General features: G+C 51.1%; 2 protein-coding genes across 3 annotated transcripts; one reads left to right on the forward strand and one right to left on the reverse strand.

The window, feature by feature from the left end:
- Window positions 1-32: 32 nt before the first annotated feature.
- Vat1 (vesicle amine transport 1) lies at window positions 33-7,182 on the reverse strand. The gene is made up of 6 exons (XM_026386863.2): window positions 6,678-7,182; window positions 3,501-3,708; window positions 2,795-2,965; window positions 2,600-2,689; window positions 1,720-1,961; window positions 33-1,570 (listed from the first exon to the last, which is right to left on the reverse strand). Exons 1-6 carry the CDS (start codon window positions 7,089-7,091, stop codon window positions 1,487-1,489), a joined length of 1,209 nt encoding a protein of 402 aa, XP_026242648.1. The 5' UTR covers window positions 7,092-7,182; the 3' UTR covers window positions 33-1,486.
- A 1,624-nt stretch (window positions 7,183-8,806) lies between these two features.
- Window positions 8,807-14,881, forward strand: Rnd2 (Rho family GTPase 2). 2 transcript variants are annotated; one of them, XM_026387104.2, is made up of 6 exons: window positions 8,807-8,947; window positions 9,413-9,500; window positions 10,722-10,831; window positions 11,554-11,688; window positions 11,918-12,162; window positions 12,586-14,881. In XM_026387104.2, exons 1-6 carry the CDS (start codon window positions 8,846-8,848, stop codon window positions 12,602-12,604), a joined length of 699 nt encoding a protein of 232 aa, XP_026242889.1. In that variant the 5' UTR covers window positions 8,807-8,845; the 3' UTR covers window positions 12,605-14,881. The 2 variants fall into 2 exon arrangements, with proteins under 2 accessions (XP_026242889.1, XP_026242890.1); XM_026387105.2 differs by having other exon boundaries at window positions 8,808-8,947; window positions 11,918-14,881.
- The last annotated feature ends 2,943 nt before the right edge of the window (window positions 14,882-17,824 follow it).

The following is a 17,824-nucleotide window of genomic DNA, read 5'->3' on the forward strand; positions in this document are numbered from 1 at the left end:
TTCCCCTCCACTCTAAGGCAACATCAAGGACCCAGGGTTTGGCTTTTTATTGACACAAACACAAAGGCAGCTTCGGTAATGGGGTGGGGTACACAAAAGCAGAAATCGCACTTCCCACTTGTAGGCCTCATTTAGACAAGGAAGAAGCTGAATTCCCCCACCCCCCACCTCCCATTAGCAATGGCTGGGGCAATAATCCTCCCTAATGCCAACTCAGCAGAGGGAGTTATTCTCCTCCCTAGGAAGTCCCCACTTTGGTTCCCGTGGTACAGATCCTTACCACCCCCCTTTATTTTCCTGCTCTATCTCCCCACCATGTAAACAAAGTTTGGGGCTGAGCTGAAAAGCTGCCTCCCTCTGGGAGAAGGTGGTGAGGCCTCCTTGACTACAAAGGGAATGTGCTTTGATTTTCACTTTGGTCCCAGAACAAGACACAACATTGCATCTCCCAGATCAGCCTGTTAAAGCTTCTCATCTTGTTCTCCTCCAGGTCTGATAAAAGACAGGACATGGCACAGACCATGTTGAGGGCAACTACTTTTTGCCCTGACCCCAAGATGCTAATGGCTGGCCCCCCACCCACTGGCACATACACAGATTTTTGGCAGTGTTGTAGGACTGGGGAGAAGTAAAACCCCATCTCCACCAGAATAAGGAAGGCACTGGGGAGGACAGGAAGGAGGAAGCCAGAGATAGGGATCCCCCCCCCTCAAATACACACACACAAGCACAGGTTTTCCGATGCTAAGGCACTGAGAACAAATCCAGAGACCTCAGTGAAGGGTAGGGGTGCTCTGCCTCCCTCCCAGAGTTGTGACCTGGGACATGGGTCTGTTTCCTGTCCTTGTTGTAAGAGGCGGCCTTGGTTAAGGATGGCAGCAAACCTGGAAGTGGAAGTAATCCAACTGTGCTTAATAAATTGGGGACAGACGACAAAGTTGGGAACTGATCAAGCCCAAAGGTGGGCGCTGGTCGGCCCTGGGCTGAAGGGACATTAGGGAGAGATAGGTACATGCTGGGCTCACACAGATTGGCCCCTTATCCTGAGCTGACATTTCAATTCTTTGGGGAGGTGGTGGGGCAGGGGTGGGAGAGAAGATGAGGCAGAAGCAAGCGGAAGCACACACAACAGGATGGGGAGGGATTAGCTAACCTTGGCACAAAAGCAGCACAGCAGGCCCGGGAAAGGGTGGGGGCAGGAAGCCATCAGCCTCCTTCTGACCCTCCCTGTCCCCTTGGCAGGCCCCAAACATCCAAGTGGTCACTTCCCAACCTCTTGGAGGGCAGGAAGGGGGAGGGAGCAGCCCTGACCAAAGAGAAAGAACAGGGCCCGGAAGTGTTCATCACCACAGAGACCTTTGGGGAGAGAGGGAGGGAAGAGCATTATGATAAGAGGATGAAATGTAAGAGTCTGGTGGTCATCAGAAATGGGGCTTCCCAACCTTCCCTTCCCTTTCTAGGCCTCAAGGGTCCTGAGTCCCTTGTCCTAGTTCTCCTTCTCTGACCCAGGAACCAGGAGGACCTTGCCCACATTCTTTTTCTCCTGCATCTGCTTCATAGCATCAGTCACCTGGAAGGGAAGAGAAGACTCTGATCCCATCTGGTCCCTGTCCCACAAGAGGCAGCCCAAAGGAGTTGTTTCCCTCCCTCTTCCCTTGAGACCACACCCTTCACAAGGCCTACTTAGGCCCTGCCACCCTGAAAGGTCACCACACTCACCTTCTCAAAGGGCCAGACGGAATCAATGTGAGGTTTGATGAGACCCTGGTTGTACAAAGCCAGAAGGCGGGCCACCACATTACTGACCAGCTCTACCTCACCATCCAGGTAGCCCAGGTGAAAGCCACACACAGCCCGGTTGGCCTGTAGCAGCTGCAGAGCTGTCACACTGAACTGATTCCACCATGTGCGGGCTAGGGCCATCAGGTTCCGCTTGGGGCCCGTCAGCAGGTTGGCCATTCCTGAGGGGTGGGGCGATAGGGCCTGTGATCCAGGTGCCAAGTACATGCCTGAATGTATGAATCCATGCTCATGTACCCCTGTATTTCCTTGCAATTCTCCATACCATTGCCACGGAGTGCAGGATGATTCCTTACTTCTGCTTACTTGGCCCAAATCCTCTCAGGCTCACTCAGAATCTAATCTTTATTTCCTTTTTTTCCAGTGCTGGGATCAAATCCAGGGTCCCATGCATGCTAGGCCAGTGTTCTACCACTGAGCTGCATTCCTGACCCTAAACTTTTTGTGTGGAGTAGTTTTTTAAAATGAAAATCTAGCTTGCCTAAGAGGCCCAGCAGGGGAAGTCAGAAGGAAAGCAGACTGGTTGGTTTTGTATCAGGAATTGTCCCCAGACAGGAGCACAGAGAGAACACAATGATTTACTATGACTCACAAGAAAAGTTACAAAAGAGAATGAAAGTAGCTGGCATCCAGCAGGCAGCAACCTGAGTGTAACCCTGATCCTCTCTGTAGAGCCCCCAAGTCTCTGCACCTTCTTCATTCAAAAGCCACAGGCTCTTATATCTCAGTTTCCCAATAATCAGACCTACCCCACCCTCCTGCCCCTAACATCCTCTCCATCTCTGGCTCAAGAACTCACCATAGGTGACGACTTTGCCCATGGGTTTGAGGAGGTTGTAGCCCTTGGCAGTATCTGACCCACCCAAAGAGTCCATGACGATGTCCACTCCTGTCACAAAGTAAAGGATCCAGGAACAACATTAGGATCCACAGATCTAAGGACCTTCTTCCGGTCTTGTGACATCCTACCCACTCCCATACCCTGACCCCCTACCTTTGGGGGAGATCTTCTTGATCTCATCCACATAGTCAGTTGTGTGGTAGTCGATAGGATGTGTGACCCCATTCTCCTTCAGCACCTTATGCTTGCTGGCTGAGGCTGTTCCGAACACTGTCACATTCTCCACTGTACGACACAGCTGCACAGCTGCCATACCCACACCACCTGCAGCAAGATACCCAGAAAAGGTCTGGGGTTATAGCTCAGTGGTAGGTACCACTAGCATGGGTAAGGCTCTAGGTTCAATTCTTAGCACCCCCATATAAATAAACAGGTAGGTAGATAGATAAAAAATAAATAAATAAAGGTTCATTGACAAAAAAAAAAAAAAAAACAAACATCCAGAAGAAGCGGTTATGGAGTCACCTAGTCACTATTCTTCATACTAGTCTCCCAAGGACCCAGTCAGTCCATCAATTTTATTGTGCCTAGATTCACTTTGGGGTCCATGTCCAATTTCCATAATTAAGAACTGAGGGAGGGTCACTGGAGAAGAGAAGGTATGGAGTGAGGGCATGTTGCTAAGGACACTAGGTTGGACCTGGTGCCTGAATGTTACCATGGCAACTATACTGCAGAGGCCTCTAGTGTCACAGGCCAAGGCAGCCTGGTGTTACCATGACAACAAACCAGACAGGCTTTAGAAGAGCCTGGAAGGAAAATCTGGTAAGGAAAGGGGAAAACAGAAAGGACCTGTCACCTGCAGCCATGTGTACCAAGACGCTGTTGCCAGGCCTCAAATTGCCGAAGTCAAAGAGGACCATGTAGGCTGTGATGTAATTGACCAGCAAGGCAGCTGCTTCCTCAAAGGTCATGGCCTCAGGCATCAGGAAGGTTTGGGCTGAGGGCACAGTCACCTCCTCTTGCCACATTCCTGACCGGTTCAGCACCATCACCCGATCCCCTGCCTTGAAGAATGGGAGAATAGCAGCATTCAGTCAATTAATTCACCTAAGGTGATTTACTGACTTTCCACTATGTGCCCAGCCATCTTCTTTGAGATGAAATAGCAGTAAAGGGGCTGGGATTGTGGCTCAGCGGTAGAGCACTCGCCTAGCACAGGTGGGACCCGGGTTCCATCCTCAGCACCACATAAAAATAAAGGCATTGTGTTGTGTCTATCTACACCTAAAAAATAAATATTAAGACACTGAGTGCTTACTGAAGGCTAGGCCCTATGCCCTGTGCTTTATATATAAGCACCCAAATAATCCCTACATCAACTCTGAGGTAGATACTATCCTTATCTCCATTTTACAGATCATGCACTTAATTATTGTGTAAGAACTCTGAATGCAAGAAGATTACAGTTAGGGCAGCATGAGTATTATTGAAGAGATCAAACTGTTTTTGGTTATAAAAATGAGTTTCACTGTTTACTGGCAATGTGTCCTTGGGCAAATAAAAGTATTTAACCAGTTTTTCTTATCTGTAAAGTAGGGGAATGATGAGAATTAAATGAAAAAACTCAGGGACTTTTAACACAATGTCTAGCACATTGTAAGCACTTGGTAATGTTAGGTAATAACAATGATAACAATAATAGCAGAAGAGGAAGTCACACAAATAACTGAAGGAAGAGGGAAGCATGTGGTAAGGACCTTGCCAAAGCACAGGTAAATGTCTCTGAGTGGTTAGGGCTCGGTGTGATCCATCAAAAGTTGTATTTGAGCCAGTATTACGGGCTCAGAAAACACCTTCACCCAGAGATCATGTGGGAGGGGCAATGCATAAGGAATGACACACCATCCCACGCACTAGGAAAAGGTGTTTTCTCTCATTCTCAGCTATTTGCACAGGAGCCTCTTTGCAGGAGGAAAAGGGGACAAAGATAACAATCCTTCTAGCTGACCAACCAGGGCAAGGGAAGGGCAAGGAGGAGGGGGTAGTCCTCCGGTGAAAGAAAGAGCCTCTCCTGGCTCTCTGAAGAATATGGAGAGGGAGGTGTGGGTATTGTTCCAGGACAATCCAGGTCTCTCTCAGTTCCTGCCAGGAATGATGGGAATCTATATTAACAAGACTTAGGATCTATAGGGAAAGGAAGTGGGACTCCTACACACTCCTTTTTTTTTTTTAATTTAATTTTAATTTTTGTGGTATTGAGGAATGAACCCAGGGACGCTCTATCACTGACCTACATCATAGTCCTTTTTATTTTTTGTTTTGAGACAAGGTGTTGTTGAGTTGCCCAGTTGGTCTCAAATTTGTGATCCTCCTGCCTCAGCCTCCTGTGTGTCTGGGATTACAGGAATACACCATGGCCACAAGCCCTTTTTCACATCTTCAAGATCCTATACTCCACTGAAGAGGAGAACTAAGAGTAGACTGGGATCTTTCTCCACAGTTGTGGCCTGAGGTCTGGGGAACAAAGCCCTCCATCCCAGGACTCAGGTCTAACAAGTCCTAGGAGAGCTGCAAACAGTGCAGTCATTCCGGGTGGTGGCCAGTCCCAGATTTGGCCCAGAACAAGTCTCTAGCCTGGCTCATGGCTCACCCTCAGCCCATCACAGGTCAGGGACTTAACCCTCCCAGCCTAGACCACAGGAGGGAGATAGGGCCCTCCCCACAGAATCCAGGCTCTTACATCAGATTCTTCCCTGGTCAGGAAATCCTGTATTTATCAAGCGGAAAGTGGGTGGGGACGGGAGAATAGGTGTGTGGCCTTCAGCAGTAACGTGAATGACAATTCCCCCTCCCCAAATTCCTCTTAGCATTTTCTCAGGGGTGGGATTATTTAGAAGTCAGGGTGAGGGTGGGGCCACAGCTGAATTTAGGGAGAAACCTTTAAGGGTTTATGTACAATAACCTCAACAAATCTAGGTCAGATAATAGGAAGAGTGCATCCGCTCTTCACACAAGATTTGAAAAGAAACCCCTAAACACATGATGTGTCCCCCCAGGTTTTTCAAAAAGTTGCTCATATGGAAGTCTCTAGAGTCCGGGGTTGTGGCCAAGATTAATGACAAATGAGAAGGAGAAACGACCGGCAGAGCTGGGCCAACCTGCTCACGGTGCCACACCTCCCCACTTTGCCCCAAATGGTTCCCACCGGGGGCTTTCTAAGGTGGGGGTCCCCAAGGAAGGCAGAAGCGTTTCTTGGAAGCTCCCTAAGGCATCTCAGGGTTGTAGCCGGCCGGCGGAGTCAGAGGAGAAGATATTGCAGTCACGGGAGACAGAGAGCTCCAGACAAAGATTAGGAGACCCAATCCCACCTCCTCCACCCAACACTAGTCGGGTAGTGTAAGGCTGCTGGCGGTGGGGCAGCACAGCTCCCACTCCTCCATGACGGGCGTGTCCTCCTCCATGGCCCCGCTCAGGGAGGGGCCGCCACACACCCCCACAGACCACGGGGCTGCATGTGACTAGGGCTCTGGCAAGGCCACTGCACCCCCGCCCAACCTCGACTACCCAGCTCCTCAAGCTCCCTTCGGAAAAGAGGACGCTAACCGTCACTTAGGGTCACAGACCACAATTACCTAGGGAGTATTTGGTGGGCAGGGGTACAGACAGGTGTGGTTTTAGTGTGTAAGTGTGTGTAGGGTGGGGAGTGAGCAGGCATAGTGCGCATGCGCATGAGCGCCTTATTGTCTCCCCCCCACCCCCCGCGCACACCCCCCCCCACCTAACCCCACTCCCACTAGGGGGGTATAGGGACTAAAAATGGCTGGGGAAGGAACGCTAACTGTCCCCTCGACAAACAAATTTCCTTTCTCCAAGATCCTCAAAACATAAGTTTTTTTTCCTACGTCTTCCATGTCTGTCTACCCAGATCCGTGCCAGTTTCCCCCGCCCTGCCACACCCCCGGCGCCCGCCCACTCGTGCCCCACTGCCCCGCGGCCTGCGCAGTCCCTACCTACCCTGCACTGGCCCGCTCACCTTGCGGTCGTTGACTCCCTCGCCCACGGCGATCACAACGCCCGCACCCTCCATGCCAGGAGTGACGGGCAGCGGTGGCAGCCGGTCGTACAGCCCCTGCCGGGCCATGAGATCTGCAAAGTTGAGCCCGCAGGCCCGGACGCGCAACGTCAGCTGACCGGGCCCGGGAGCTGGGGGCACGGCCGGCCGGCTCTGCAGTTTCACCTTGTCATAGCCGCCGAAGCCAGAGAGCACCAGGCAGCGCAGCGGCGGCAGCGGAGAGGCGGCGGCCGCTCCTTCAGAGGCCGCGGGCGGCTGCGGGTCGCTAGTTGCCTCAGCTTTCGGGGGTTGCGAAGAAACATCTTCCTTGGCCCCTTCCTCGGCCGCCGCCACCACCACAGTGGCCGCTTCGGCTACCTCTCTCTCGGCGGACATGGCTGGACTCCCGACAAGCGAGCACAGCTGGACTGAGGGTGCACAGCTGGGGAGGGCGGGGCGCACGTCGGGATGTGCAGCGGCTGCGGATTCCAACCAGCTGGGTGGGGCGCCGAGTCTGGGGCGGGGCCTAGCGTTCAGACTTAAAGGGCCAAGGCCTCTGCAGTGCCAGCTTCCAGAGTGGGGGGGGGGAAGGGGTTCGGTCGCATAGGACCACTGATACACATGAGGACATTCTTATAACATGAATAAATTGTGTTTAACTTACTTATTCACAATAAACCTTATGAAAACTTAAAGCTATGTTAAGAAGCATTCTGAAGGACAGTCCCAAAGTTTGAGTTTACATCAGATTTGGGGAACCAGCCACTTGTGGACCAGAACCCAATCAGGTTGTACCTCAAGCTCTGATTCTATCCATCAGTAACCCTGCAAAGAATCAGGCTTCATTCATTGTGGCCTTACAGTGGCAAACTAAAAGCATGGAGACCAAACTTTTAAATCTTTCTGACTTTATTAACGCTTTGTGCCTCATTTTGCCTTCTGTAAAGTGGTGCTGGTGCTGGTGCTGTAGTTATATTTATAGGGTTATTTACAACACGCAAATGCTTCTTTAAATCTAGTGTCTCCGATTTAAAGAAGCATTTTTTTAAAAAAAATATATTTTTTTGAATTTTTATTTTTAATATTTATTTTTTAGTTCTCGGCGGACACAACATCTTTGTTGGTATGTGGTGCTGAGGATCGAACCTGGGCCGCACGCACTTCAGGCGAGAGCGCTACCAGTTGAGCCACATCCCCAGTCCTAAAGAAGCATTTTTTAAAAGATAAACGATGACATGCAGATGCAAACATGGGTTTGATTACTGTTAGAATCTAAGTCAAGCCTGAATTGACTTTTGGGCTTGGCTCTGGCTCCAGTCCTCGGTAATTAGTTCATCATCATCTTTTTCTTCCCTTTCTCCTTCTCCCCAAGCATCCACCAGGGGACGCAGCTTCCCCAAAACTTTCCACTCAACACTTGGTTTAAGGAACTCAGTCCACGTTTCCCTGTTAGTCCAGGCCCGCGGTTAAGTCACTACAGCCCCAGACCCGGCCACCCGTCGCCATGGGGACGGAAAGCTATGATGTCACCCGCCACCGAGTGGGTGTGTAGGAGTCTATATTCCCATTTTCCCCAAATCCCCCGCCAGGACACAAGAGTGGAGGAGGGAGACGAAACCAAAGACTTTTTCCTTTCCCAGTCATCTCGCGCCCCCTGTGTTCAGGAAGTGGATGGCTGCCACCGCGCGTATCCGCACTGGCACACCTGCGTGCACGCGTGGGTCCCAGCCTCGTGAATGTGACGCTCACACCCTACCCTTCAGAACTTCGCTCCAACTCCGCCCCGCCCCCATTCCCAAGGACTTCAAATAAGCGGGGTCTTGGCCAGCCCCAAACCCTCAGGAACCTCTTAGACTGCACCAGGGACCTAGATCCCCGCTCAAGGACCCGGGTTCCCCAGGCTCCTCCCAGGTCCTTTGAGCCCCGCCCCTCGGCTGCGAGGGCGGGAGGCGGGGCTGGGGGCGCGGCCCCCAGGCTAGGGGCGGGGCGGAGGGGGCCGCAGCCCCGGGCGGGGGCTCCGCGCGGGCCCGGGAGATGCCGGTGTCGGCGGCCCGAGCGGCTGCAGCTGCAGCGGCGAGGGAGGTGGCGGTAGAGGAGGCGGCGGGGCCCAAGAGGGGGGCGGCGTGGGGGGCCGGCGCGTAGCCGGGACTATGGAGGGGCAGAGCGGCCGCTGCAAGATCGTGGTGGTGGGGGATGCAGAGTGCGGCAAGACGGCGCTGCTGCAGGTGTTCGCCAAGGACGCCTACCCCGGGGTGAGGAATCCGCTTTTTGAGAGGGGACCGGGGATGGGTGACAGGGGCCCCGGGGACGGATGGAAACGGGTGCCAAGGTAACCAGGGACAAGAGAGAGGGGCTTGGAGAGGGGGAAGAGATGTTGGGGGCTCTGAAAGGACTGCAGAGGATTGGGGTGGAAGGAATTAGGGATCACAGCGAGATGGATGGGATTTGGGAGAACCAGAGGATCCGGGAGGGCGCGCAGGGGGTAATGTCGGAGATTCTGGGCAGCTGAGAGGGAGAGAACTAAAGGCTGAAGGGATCCGGAAGGGGTCTGGAAGCCTAGCAGAAAATCCGTGGAGGCAGCAGCTCCCGGGATCTCCCCTTTGCCCAACCCCAGACCAACTTCTGTCCAGGGACTGGGCTGGACCCGGTATGGGAGGAAGGAGGGCATTTGTGAGGACTGGAGAAAGGATTTCATCTTGACCCATCTGTATCTGCAGAGTTATGTCCCCACTGTGTTTGAGAACTACACCGCGAGCTTTGAGATCGACAAACGCCGCATTGAGCTCAACATGTGGGATACTTCAGGTAGCCAGGTCCCTCGGGGGTCACCCTGACTTCTGAGGCCCCCAGCCTGACCTCTCCCTTGAGTAAACCTTAGATTCCAGGTCATCCTAGCCCATTCATCCAATTCTAGGAGAAAAGAATATCAAATATCTGCTTAAAGCCAGGGAAACTGAGGCAGAGCACACTCAGCCTAATAGAAACCATGTCCTGAAGGAGAAAGCCCCTCAACTATGTTCTGCCTACCTAGGAAAGTTGGGAAGGAATGGCTTATATTTTGGAACAAGTGTTTTTAGGAACTGAGTATAGGAGATATACTTAGAATTCCTTCTTGGGGTAAAGGAGAGTGATTTCTCTGAGCTGAACTAAAAAAATCTGAGATCCATTCCCAAGAGGATGGGAGAGCTCTTTCCCTACCCCTGCTCCTTACCTTCCCCCCAAAATGAGGAGGGTTTTTATTTTAAGGCTTTAGAAGATGTTTGTCAAGGGTTGGGGGTATAGCTCAATTGTAGAGCACTTGCCTAACATGTGGAAGACCCTGGGTTCCACTGGGTGGGGAGGGGAGTCTGTCAAAACAAGCTCAGAAAGTACAGTCAGAATTTTGTGAGAATGTTGATAGATTTCCTGAGCTTCTCTAAGGGGTCTGAAACTCAAAAAGATTAAGAATTATTACTGTTAGATGGGTGCAATGGCATATGCCTATAATCCAGCTACTCAGGAGCTTGAGGCAGGAAGATAACAAATTTGAGGTCAGCCTTGGTAACTGAGACCCTGTCTCAAAATAAAAGAGGCTAGGGGGCTGGGGTTGTGGCTCAGCAGTGGAGCACTCGCCTAGGGCATGCAGTGCCCTGGGTTCAATCCTCAACAACAGATAGGGACAGATAAATAACGTGGAGGTGTTGTGTCCAATTACACCTAGAAGATGAGTATTAAAAAAAAAAAAAGGCTGGGGATCAAGCTCTGTAGTAGAGCACTCTTGGGTTCAGTCCCCAGTATTTGGGGATGGGGGGAGTAGAGAATTATTACTCTTAGGGAAACCCAGAGATGTTTCCCACCATTTCACTTCCCCTCTGCCTGCTCCTCTCCTTGGAATAATACCAGAATTCTGTGATGTGTATTAATGATTGCTCTTTTCCATTCTCTGCTCCCAGAATCCCTTAACCAAGATTTCATAAGTCTACTATTCCCTTCTAGGTCTGCCACTCACTCAGGACCCTTGTCTGTCCCTTCACTGTTTTCCCTCAGGTTCCTCTTACTATGATAACGTGCGGCCTCTGGCCTATCCTGATTCCGATGCTGTGCTCATCTGCTTTGACATTAGCCGGCCAGAAACACTGGACAGTGTCCTTAAGAAGGTGGGAGACTGGGGAAGCAGGGCAGCTAGACTGAGGGGACTGGACAGTATGGTCCTGAGGAAGAAGTGATGACTGGGGCTTGGCTATCAGCTGGATAGTGGGTGAAGCTCTCCCCCCCCCAACTCTCCCCTCATTCCTCCTATCCTGTCCCTTCACAGCTGAAAACAATAGCTGGAGGATATGGGGAGAGTAGAGAGAAGTATTCAGGGATTCCCTACCAGCTCTCCCCTTCTTCTTGGTTTGGGAGCCCCAGATGAAGGGAATAGGAATGTTGATCCTGGAGCTCAGGATAGCCCTGAGGCCTCCTCTTCAGGCCCCTATTTCCATGAGAAAAGCCCATGGTGAATGGACTGGAATCAGCTAGCAGCACCAGTTTCCAGTCAAGGGAGGGTGGGGTTTGTATGTTCACAAGAGAAAGTATGGGAAAGGGGAGTAGGAATGGGAAGATTCCAGGCTGGTAGACCCTTCCTAGCCCTTCAGGGCAGAGGAGGGCCCCATTCCCACAGCCCCATTGCAGCTCTCTTCACTATCTCCTTCTCTGAACCCCATTGTGCTGTCAACCCAAGCCCAATATTCCCAGATCCTTTCTCACATGGGAGAATGCAGAAGGATACCTGGTTTCTGCATGCTATGAGGAAGGAAGGGCATCCTCCTGGTGTGGAGCAGGAATTTTCCCTGTGCTTCCCTTTATCCCTCCATAACTATTTTCTTCTCTCAAATAGTGGCAGGGTGAGACTCAGGAGTTTTGCCCCAATGCCAAGGTTGTGCTGGTTGGCTGTAAACTGGACATGCGGACGGACCTGGCCACACTGAGGGAGCTGTCCAAGCAGAGACTTATCCCTGTTACACATGAGCAGGTGGGACCTTGACCTCTAACCTAATCCTAACCTAGACCTCTAACCTCTGCCTTTCTCTGCCTCTGATTTGAAAACGCCCTACCTGGCTTGTCATTTTACTCTGTCCTCTGACCTCTGACCCTTGGCCTTCCCCAAACACTGACCTCCAACCTCAGCCCACAGCATCCATTGCCCTTTGCTGAGCCGCAGTATAAGCCCTATAACTTTCTTTTATGCTCTTCTTTTCCAGGGGACTGTGCTGGCCAAGCAGGTGGGGGCTGTGTCCTATGTTGAATGCTCCTCCAGGTCCTCTGAGCGCAGCGTCAGGGATGTCTTTCATGTGGCCACAGTGGCCTCCCTTGGCCGTGGCCATAGGCAGCTGCGCCGTACTGACTCACGCCGGGGACTTCAGCGGTCCACTCAGCTGTCAGGACGGCCAGACCGGGGGAATGAGGGCGAGATACACAAGGATCGTGCCAAGAGCTGCAACCTCATGTGAGGGGCTGCGGAGGGGAGTGTGAGGAGGGGTGGTGAGGGGCACAATTGTTCCCCCGCCTGCATCTAGGCTTCCTGACCTCCTGACCCTGGCTGGGAGGTCAGGGCAGTTAGAATGAGAAGTTTTCCTGGCCAGGAGAGCTGGAGGGCAGAGGGTGTTACCATTCCCCACATCCTCATCCCCCTTCCTCTCCTCTGGAAGTTGAGGGAGCTAACAGGGTGGGCATCTGGGGCATGAACTGGGATAGGGCATGTGGGCATTCGGGAAGATGGCATCAAGCAATGACTTTGGTTGAGTCCCTATATAAAGGGTACCTTCCCTCTCCACCCCTGGTCTTTAAATCCTAGTCCTGGCTTCCTTCCCTAAGGAAAGTGTCCATTTTATGATCTTTTTTTTTTTTTTCTCTCCTCTCACTTCTACAGCTGTTCTCACACATTCTAACCTCCAGGCAACACACACTACATTTTAAAGCAAGGAGAAGCTCCTTCCCCATCAGCCCACCAATCCTAGCTTTCCACCTCCCTTCCCCCAACAGTCCCAAATAAAGCCCATGTCCATGGAAAACGGCTGTGGCTTTAGTTTTGTTGCTTTCTCAAAAAAACAATCTAGTCTCTAGCAGCAAGGAGGGAAAGTTAATCACTGCGGGGGACTTTCCTGTCCATGCCCACAGGTGGAGCAGAGTTGAATCACACCTGTCCTTTTAGGAGCCAGAGGTCAGGGGACGAGATATCTTGGGACTCTTCATTCCAGTTAATGAGGCAGACAATCCTCAGGCCATTAGGGGTCTTGGAGTGGACTGATGTGCAATCACATTACCCAGCCCAGTTGGGGCTGCCACTAGCATGGGAGGGGTCCTGCAAAAGTGGTGCAGGCCTCTTGCTCACCATCTCCACCCATGGCTTTGAGCCTATTGATACCTATTGATCGGGGTCACAAGGTAGGAGGGCATCAAGAGCCTCCGTGTTACATAAGTTGACCCTGCATAAAGTTTCCCCAAAAGCCACTCATTTGATTCTGGGGTCTCCCTAAAGACAGGGACTCTCTACATTCCATCCTGAGTTCCTTGATGTTTATAGGGGAGCATCAGTTCTGAATTTAGGGTCACCCCTGCTGTCCACTAGAGAATGAAAACCAGTGGAGGGGATGGCAAGAACAGTTGTTGTCAGGAAGGACAGTGCTGGTCTGTTTTCTCAGGAGTCTGGTTTCAGATTGTCCTGTATTCCTTTCTTGGCTCTGGTCCCACTGGCCTCTTTTTGGTGACATTCTCCTCCAGGAACTATACTTGACCCTCCTCTTCTCTCCCAGCCTTAACCCCAGCCAATTCTTCCAGACACATTGGGAGAGAACACAGATCTTCCCTTCCCTTCTGCGGGGATCCTACCTTAATTCACAGCCCATTCCGCACTAGGCATTTAGCAAATGTGCATGGCACCATTATGGGTCACACAGGGGCTTGGAAGCCTGAAAGAACCAGTCTCTGAGCTTCCACAGACCAGCCCAGTGGGGAGGAGAGGAACCTTAGGTGTGAAAGTGCCTTGGCAAAGGGAGAAAGGATGTTTGTAAAAGAACTGGTTGCTGCAGGAGGTCCTTCTCCTAAGCCAGGTCCTGAGGGTTGAAGAGTTTGCCAGATGGGGAAGGTTAGAAAGACTCTGGGCAGAGGGAACAGCAGGTGCAAATGTGGAGAAGAGAGTGAGCACGGCATGGTGGGGTTCTCATGACAGCAAGAGCAAAAGACAAGCCTGGAAAGGTATGTGAGGTGGCTGCACAGCCAAGGGAACCAGGACTTCATTCTGAGGAGGTGAGCAGCCACCACGGATTTCAAACAGAGAGTGATCAGACTTGTTTTTTGGATAGATGGTTATCTGGATGATATGGTGAGGGTTAGCGGTTTGGGCTCTGAGGTACGGCACATAAAAGAGCTCCCCTTTCCTGATGCTAGGCCCCAGACTTTCCAAAGGAAATCCCTACCCATTCCCTGGCTGAGCGGACCCTCCTGTTGGACCCCTATTCTAATTCATCTTGGCCAATTTCAAGGATTCTAGGATAATTTCAAGGGCACTGGACATCCTACCCTGTCAACCAAGACCTGGTTAGGGGCTGACTTTAAGAACCTCCTCAAGGACCCCAAGTCCTGGGCTGAGGGTGCTGGAGATAGCTGGGGTTCTTAGGCCTAGCTAGGTGGGTCGCTGTCTGTTCCAGAGGACTGGACCCTTTCCCTCACAGGGACCCGGCATAAAAATCAACTTGGGATTTTTGGCTGGATCCTTCTCCACTTTGAATTGCTCAAGTACAAAGCAGGCTGAAGCTTGCAGCTGCCAAAGTGCAGAGTGTTTGTATCGGCGCTTTTCCCCAGCCTCCCTCCCCTGCCATTTGCGCTCAGGGAATGCAAACACATTTCAATATCTGCCTAAAGCAAACATAATTAGGAAGATAAATCAGTTGGAGGAGCCCCCAAAGTTTAATACATTTCCAATACCACCCAGAATGGATTTTGATCCTCTCTTCAGGTCTGGGCTACAGATCTTTTTTTTTTTTTTTTTTTTCCTGGGAAGGAGGCTGTGCCTCTGGGCTGGGGAGCCCAGTGGATGAGAGGAAGGAATGGGGCTATTCCTTGATCCTCAAAGGCCCTTGCAGACTGGGGAGGGGAACTTAGAGCCACCCCCACCCTAGAGGCAAGAGTCAGACCCAGCTTCCTCCTCTGCAGTTGTTTCCCCCACAAATTAGACACCCATTTGAGAAACAATGTAGCCTCGTTAATCATTTAATGAAATAAACAATTAATCATGCTGTGATGCAGCCAATGTTTTTTAACCTCAGCAATCAGCCTGCTGGGGGGGAGGCGGGAAGGGAAGGAGGGAGGACTCAGACTAACCTCCACACGCTGCAACTGGCAAGGCAGCACCTGCCTGAACCTCAGACTTCATACTAGAAAAGGGGGCTGATCACATCTACTTCATTGTGCTAGTGAAGAAGATTCCAGAGAGGAGAAAAAATGAGAGAAAAGCTTTGACTTTTTGGCAGAGCCTGAGCTGTTGTCAACTTTTATAACCAAGATAGTTGTGCAGGTTTGAGGACTTGAGTTGGGCCTGAGAGAGTGTTTGGTGTGGGCACCTAAAGCCGGAAGATGGAAGTGGCTGTGTCTTATTACCTGTCCTGGGAGCTGGAGAGAGCTTTAGTCACTCCTCCAAAGGTTGGGGTCCTTTGGTCTCTATCTTTCTGAACTCTCCTCACTACTTTCTCTGAAGAATTTTAGTGAGGACCCCATGTTGCCATAGTAACCTTCCTCAGCCTCACCAGAACTCCTCATTGGGGCTGCGAAAGTGGGGAAGGAGTCATGTCCCAAAGTCATGTCTTTCATTTCCCAGCAGACACCAGGACCTGGTATTGCGCTCTTCCCATACTCTACTGTCTTCCCCAGGAAGGGGGTTAGTTCTTTGTTCTAGTAGTTTCTTGTAAAACTTTGGCTCCTCTCCTGCCTCCATCCTTCCAGCCAGGTTCCCATGCCTCCTTCATCTCTAGTCAACCCCTTCCTGCTTTCCTCAAGGCTGAGGGAAAGAGTAAGAGAGGGGAGGCTCCAGGTCTGGAGGAGTGGGGTGATTTCTAAGCAGATATCCCCCAGTAGCTAGAGACAAGAGAGTCATGTACACAAGTGCCCCTCCCCCCCAAGAAAATGCCTCTGCTGTTGACTCCTAAATAACAGATGTCTGTCTGCATATTAATGAGATTGGACGAATAATTGGTGAGTTTTTCATTCAGTGTCAGAATGAACCCGGAGGCCTTATGTTCATGCACACAGACACCCACTCACCCCCCGACTCTCCTCTTCCCCCAGAGCACAATGAAACAGAACCAGACACTGGCAGCCTTGACCCACAAAGGGGAGGAGAGGGGCAGATGGGAACAGGGAGGGGGTGTTAGCAGGAGGGAGACCCCCAAGATCTGTTTTTCGGGTTCCTCTGTCTTGATCACTGACTCCCCACCAACCCCCCAGGGGTGAAAACTTCCATTTGTGAGGTTTAATCATTCTAGAAAAGGGGCCTAGGGGAAGGTGGGAGTCAGAGAATAGGAGAGAGTTTGCTGGGAGGCAGTCACTGCCTAGAGAACAACACAGCAGTGGCCTCCTTCAGGAAGGTTGTGTCTCACCTGAACCCTGGAATCAACAGACCCCTCACCCTGCCTTAGACCTGTGCTAGGGTATGCAAAGGTGGAAGAATAGAAGTTCTGAAATCAGTTAATATTTGCCAGCTGGGTGCCTTGCAAAAGTTGCTCAATATCTCTGAGCCTCATTCTCCTTGTTTCTAAGAACATCTACCTTGTGAGATTGAAAGGATGAAATGAAATGTGCCACATGCCTGGTTTACCATAGTCCCCAACATATACTTGTTCTTTTCCCACCTATCCCCAACAAAACAGATCCTAGACAGTTTCCAAATTGCTGTCTCTCCTGCCAAGACCCACCCTTGTTAGGCCAGAGATTAATTAGAAGTTTAGTAATTATCCTGGCTGCCTGGACAAGATACAGACAGAGGCAAGAACAGAGAGATTAGATAAGGCAGACATAGAAGAGAGGAAGATGGAAACCAATGTTCAGAACAGGAAAGACCACAGAAATATAGAACCACCAGACGGGAAGAGAGAATGTATTGCAGCAGGAAAGGGGGCCCCCCCAGGCCTGGGAAATATAGCTCAGTTGGTAGAGTGCTTGCCTCGCAAGCACAAGGCCATGGGTTCAATCCCCAGCACCACAAAAATAAAGGGTGGGGGTAGGAGCGAGTCTAGACTCTAGATTCTTCTAGAAGCCCCATTTCTGCTATGAACTTTCTGTTTGACCTTAAGCAAGTCTTATATACCCTCTTATCACCTCAGTTCCCTCTCTGTCAAATGACTGGTTTAGTTTACTCTCCAAGGTTCCCTCTCATTGTGTGAGAACAAGAGTCCCAGTGGCCTGGGGAGGGCAGGAGAGGAAGGTGACTGCCTCTCCCCCCCATGGCCCATCAGTCATTTGTGCTCTGTCTCCTCTCTCCCTTGGTAAATGATCTGCTGCGCCAGCAAACAACTGTCCATTGTGTCCTAATGAGGGACGAGCAGGGAAAACCAATCACTTATGATGCAAATGAGCTGACGGCTGTGGCCTCCTCACATTCACTGAGTGCCTCTCTTCTGCCCAGAGCCCAGCGCTGCCCCAGTGTGGCCTTTCTCCAGAGCCCCAGTTCCCATCTGGACCTGGTGGAGGAGGGGGAGGCCCAGCCTGGCCCTGGCATTGTTGCTCATTGTCATTCCCTGCAAAGAGCTCTGACCCTCAAAGCCTCAGAGTCAGGTCTAACACTCCTGTTTTTTGTTTATTTGTTTATTTATTTCAATTGACTGAGGGCTGGAAGTGTAACGCAGTAGTAGAGCACTTGCCTACCATGCACAAGGCCCAGGGCATGTACACAACACTAACATATACACACCCTCAAAAACTTGAATAAATAGGCTGCGGTTGTGGCTCAGTGGTAGAGCCCTAGTCTAGCATATGTGAGGCACTGGGTTCGATCCTCAGCACCACATAAAAATATATAAAGGTATTGTGTCCATCTACAACTAAAAAATTAAAAATAAAAAAATTGAATAAATAACATTAATTTTTAAAAAGTTTGGGAGCAAATAGAGCATGTCTGT

Source organism: Urocitellus parryii, chromosome 7 (genome assembly GCF_045843805.1).
Source record: "Urocitellus parryii isolate mUroPar1 chromosome 7, mUroPar1.hap1, whole genome shotgun sequence".
Lineage (NCBI taxonomy): Eukaryota > Metazoa > Chordata > Mammalia > Rodentia > Sciuridae > Urocitellus > Urocitellus parryii.

Excerpts from the sequence above, each read along its gene's own strand:
- Rnd2 (XM_026387104.2), top strand. The coding sequence starts at position 8,846 with ATGGAGGGGCAGAGCGGCCGCTGCAAGATCGTGGTGGTGGGGGATGCA. Across the intron at positions 9,501-10,721 it reads CAACATGTGGGATACTTCAG|GTTCCTCTTACTATGATAAC; the intron begins GTAGCCAGGTCC and ends GTTTTCCCTCAG. Across the intron at positions 11,689-11,917 it reads TCCCTGTTACACATGAGCAG|GGGACTGTGCTGGCCAAGCA; the intron begins GTGGGACCTTGA and ends CTTCTTTTCCAG.
- Vat1 (XM_026386863.2), bottom strand. The coding sequence starts at position 7,091 with ATGTCCGCCGAGAGAGAGGTAGCCGAAGCGGCCACTGTGGTGGTGGCG. Across the intron at positions 3,709-6,677 it reads AGGGAGTCAACGACCGCAAG|GCAGGGGATCGGGTGATGGT; the intron begins GTGAGCGGGCCA and ends CCATTCTTCAAG. Across the intron at positions 2,966-3,500 it reads CTTGGTACACATGGCTGCAG|GTGGTGTGGGTATGGCAGCT; the intron begins GTGACAGGTCCT and ends ATCTTGCTGCAG.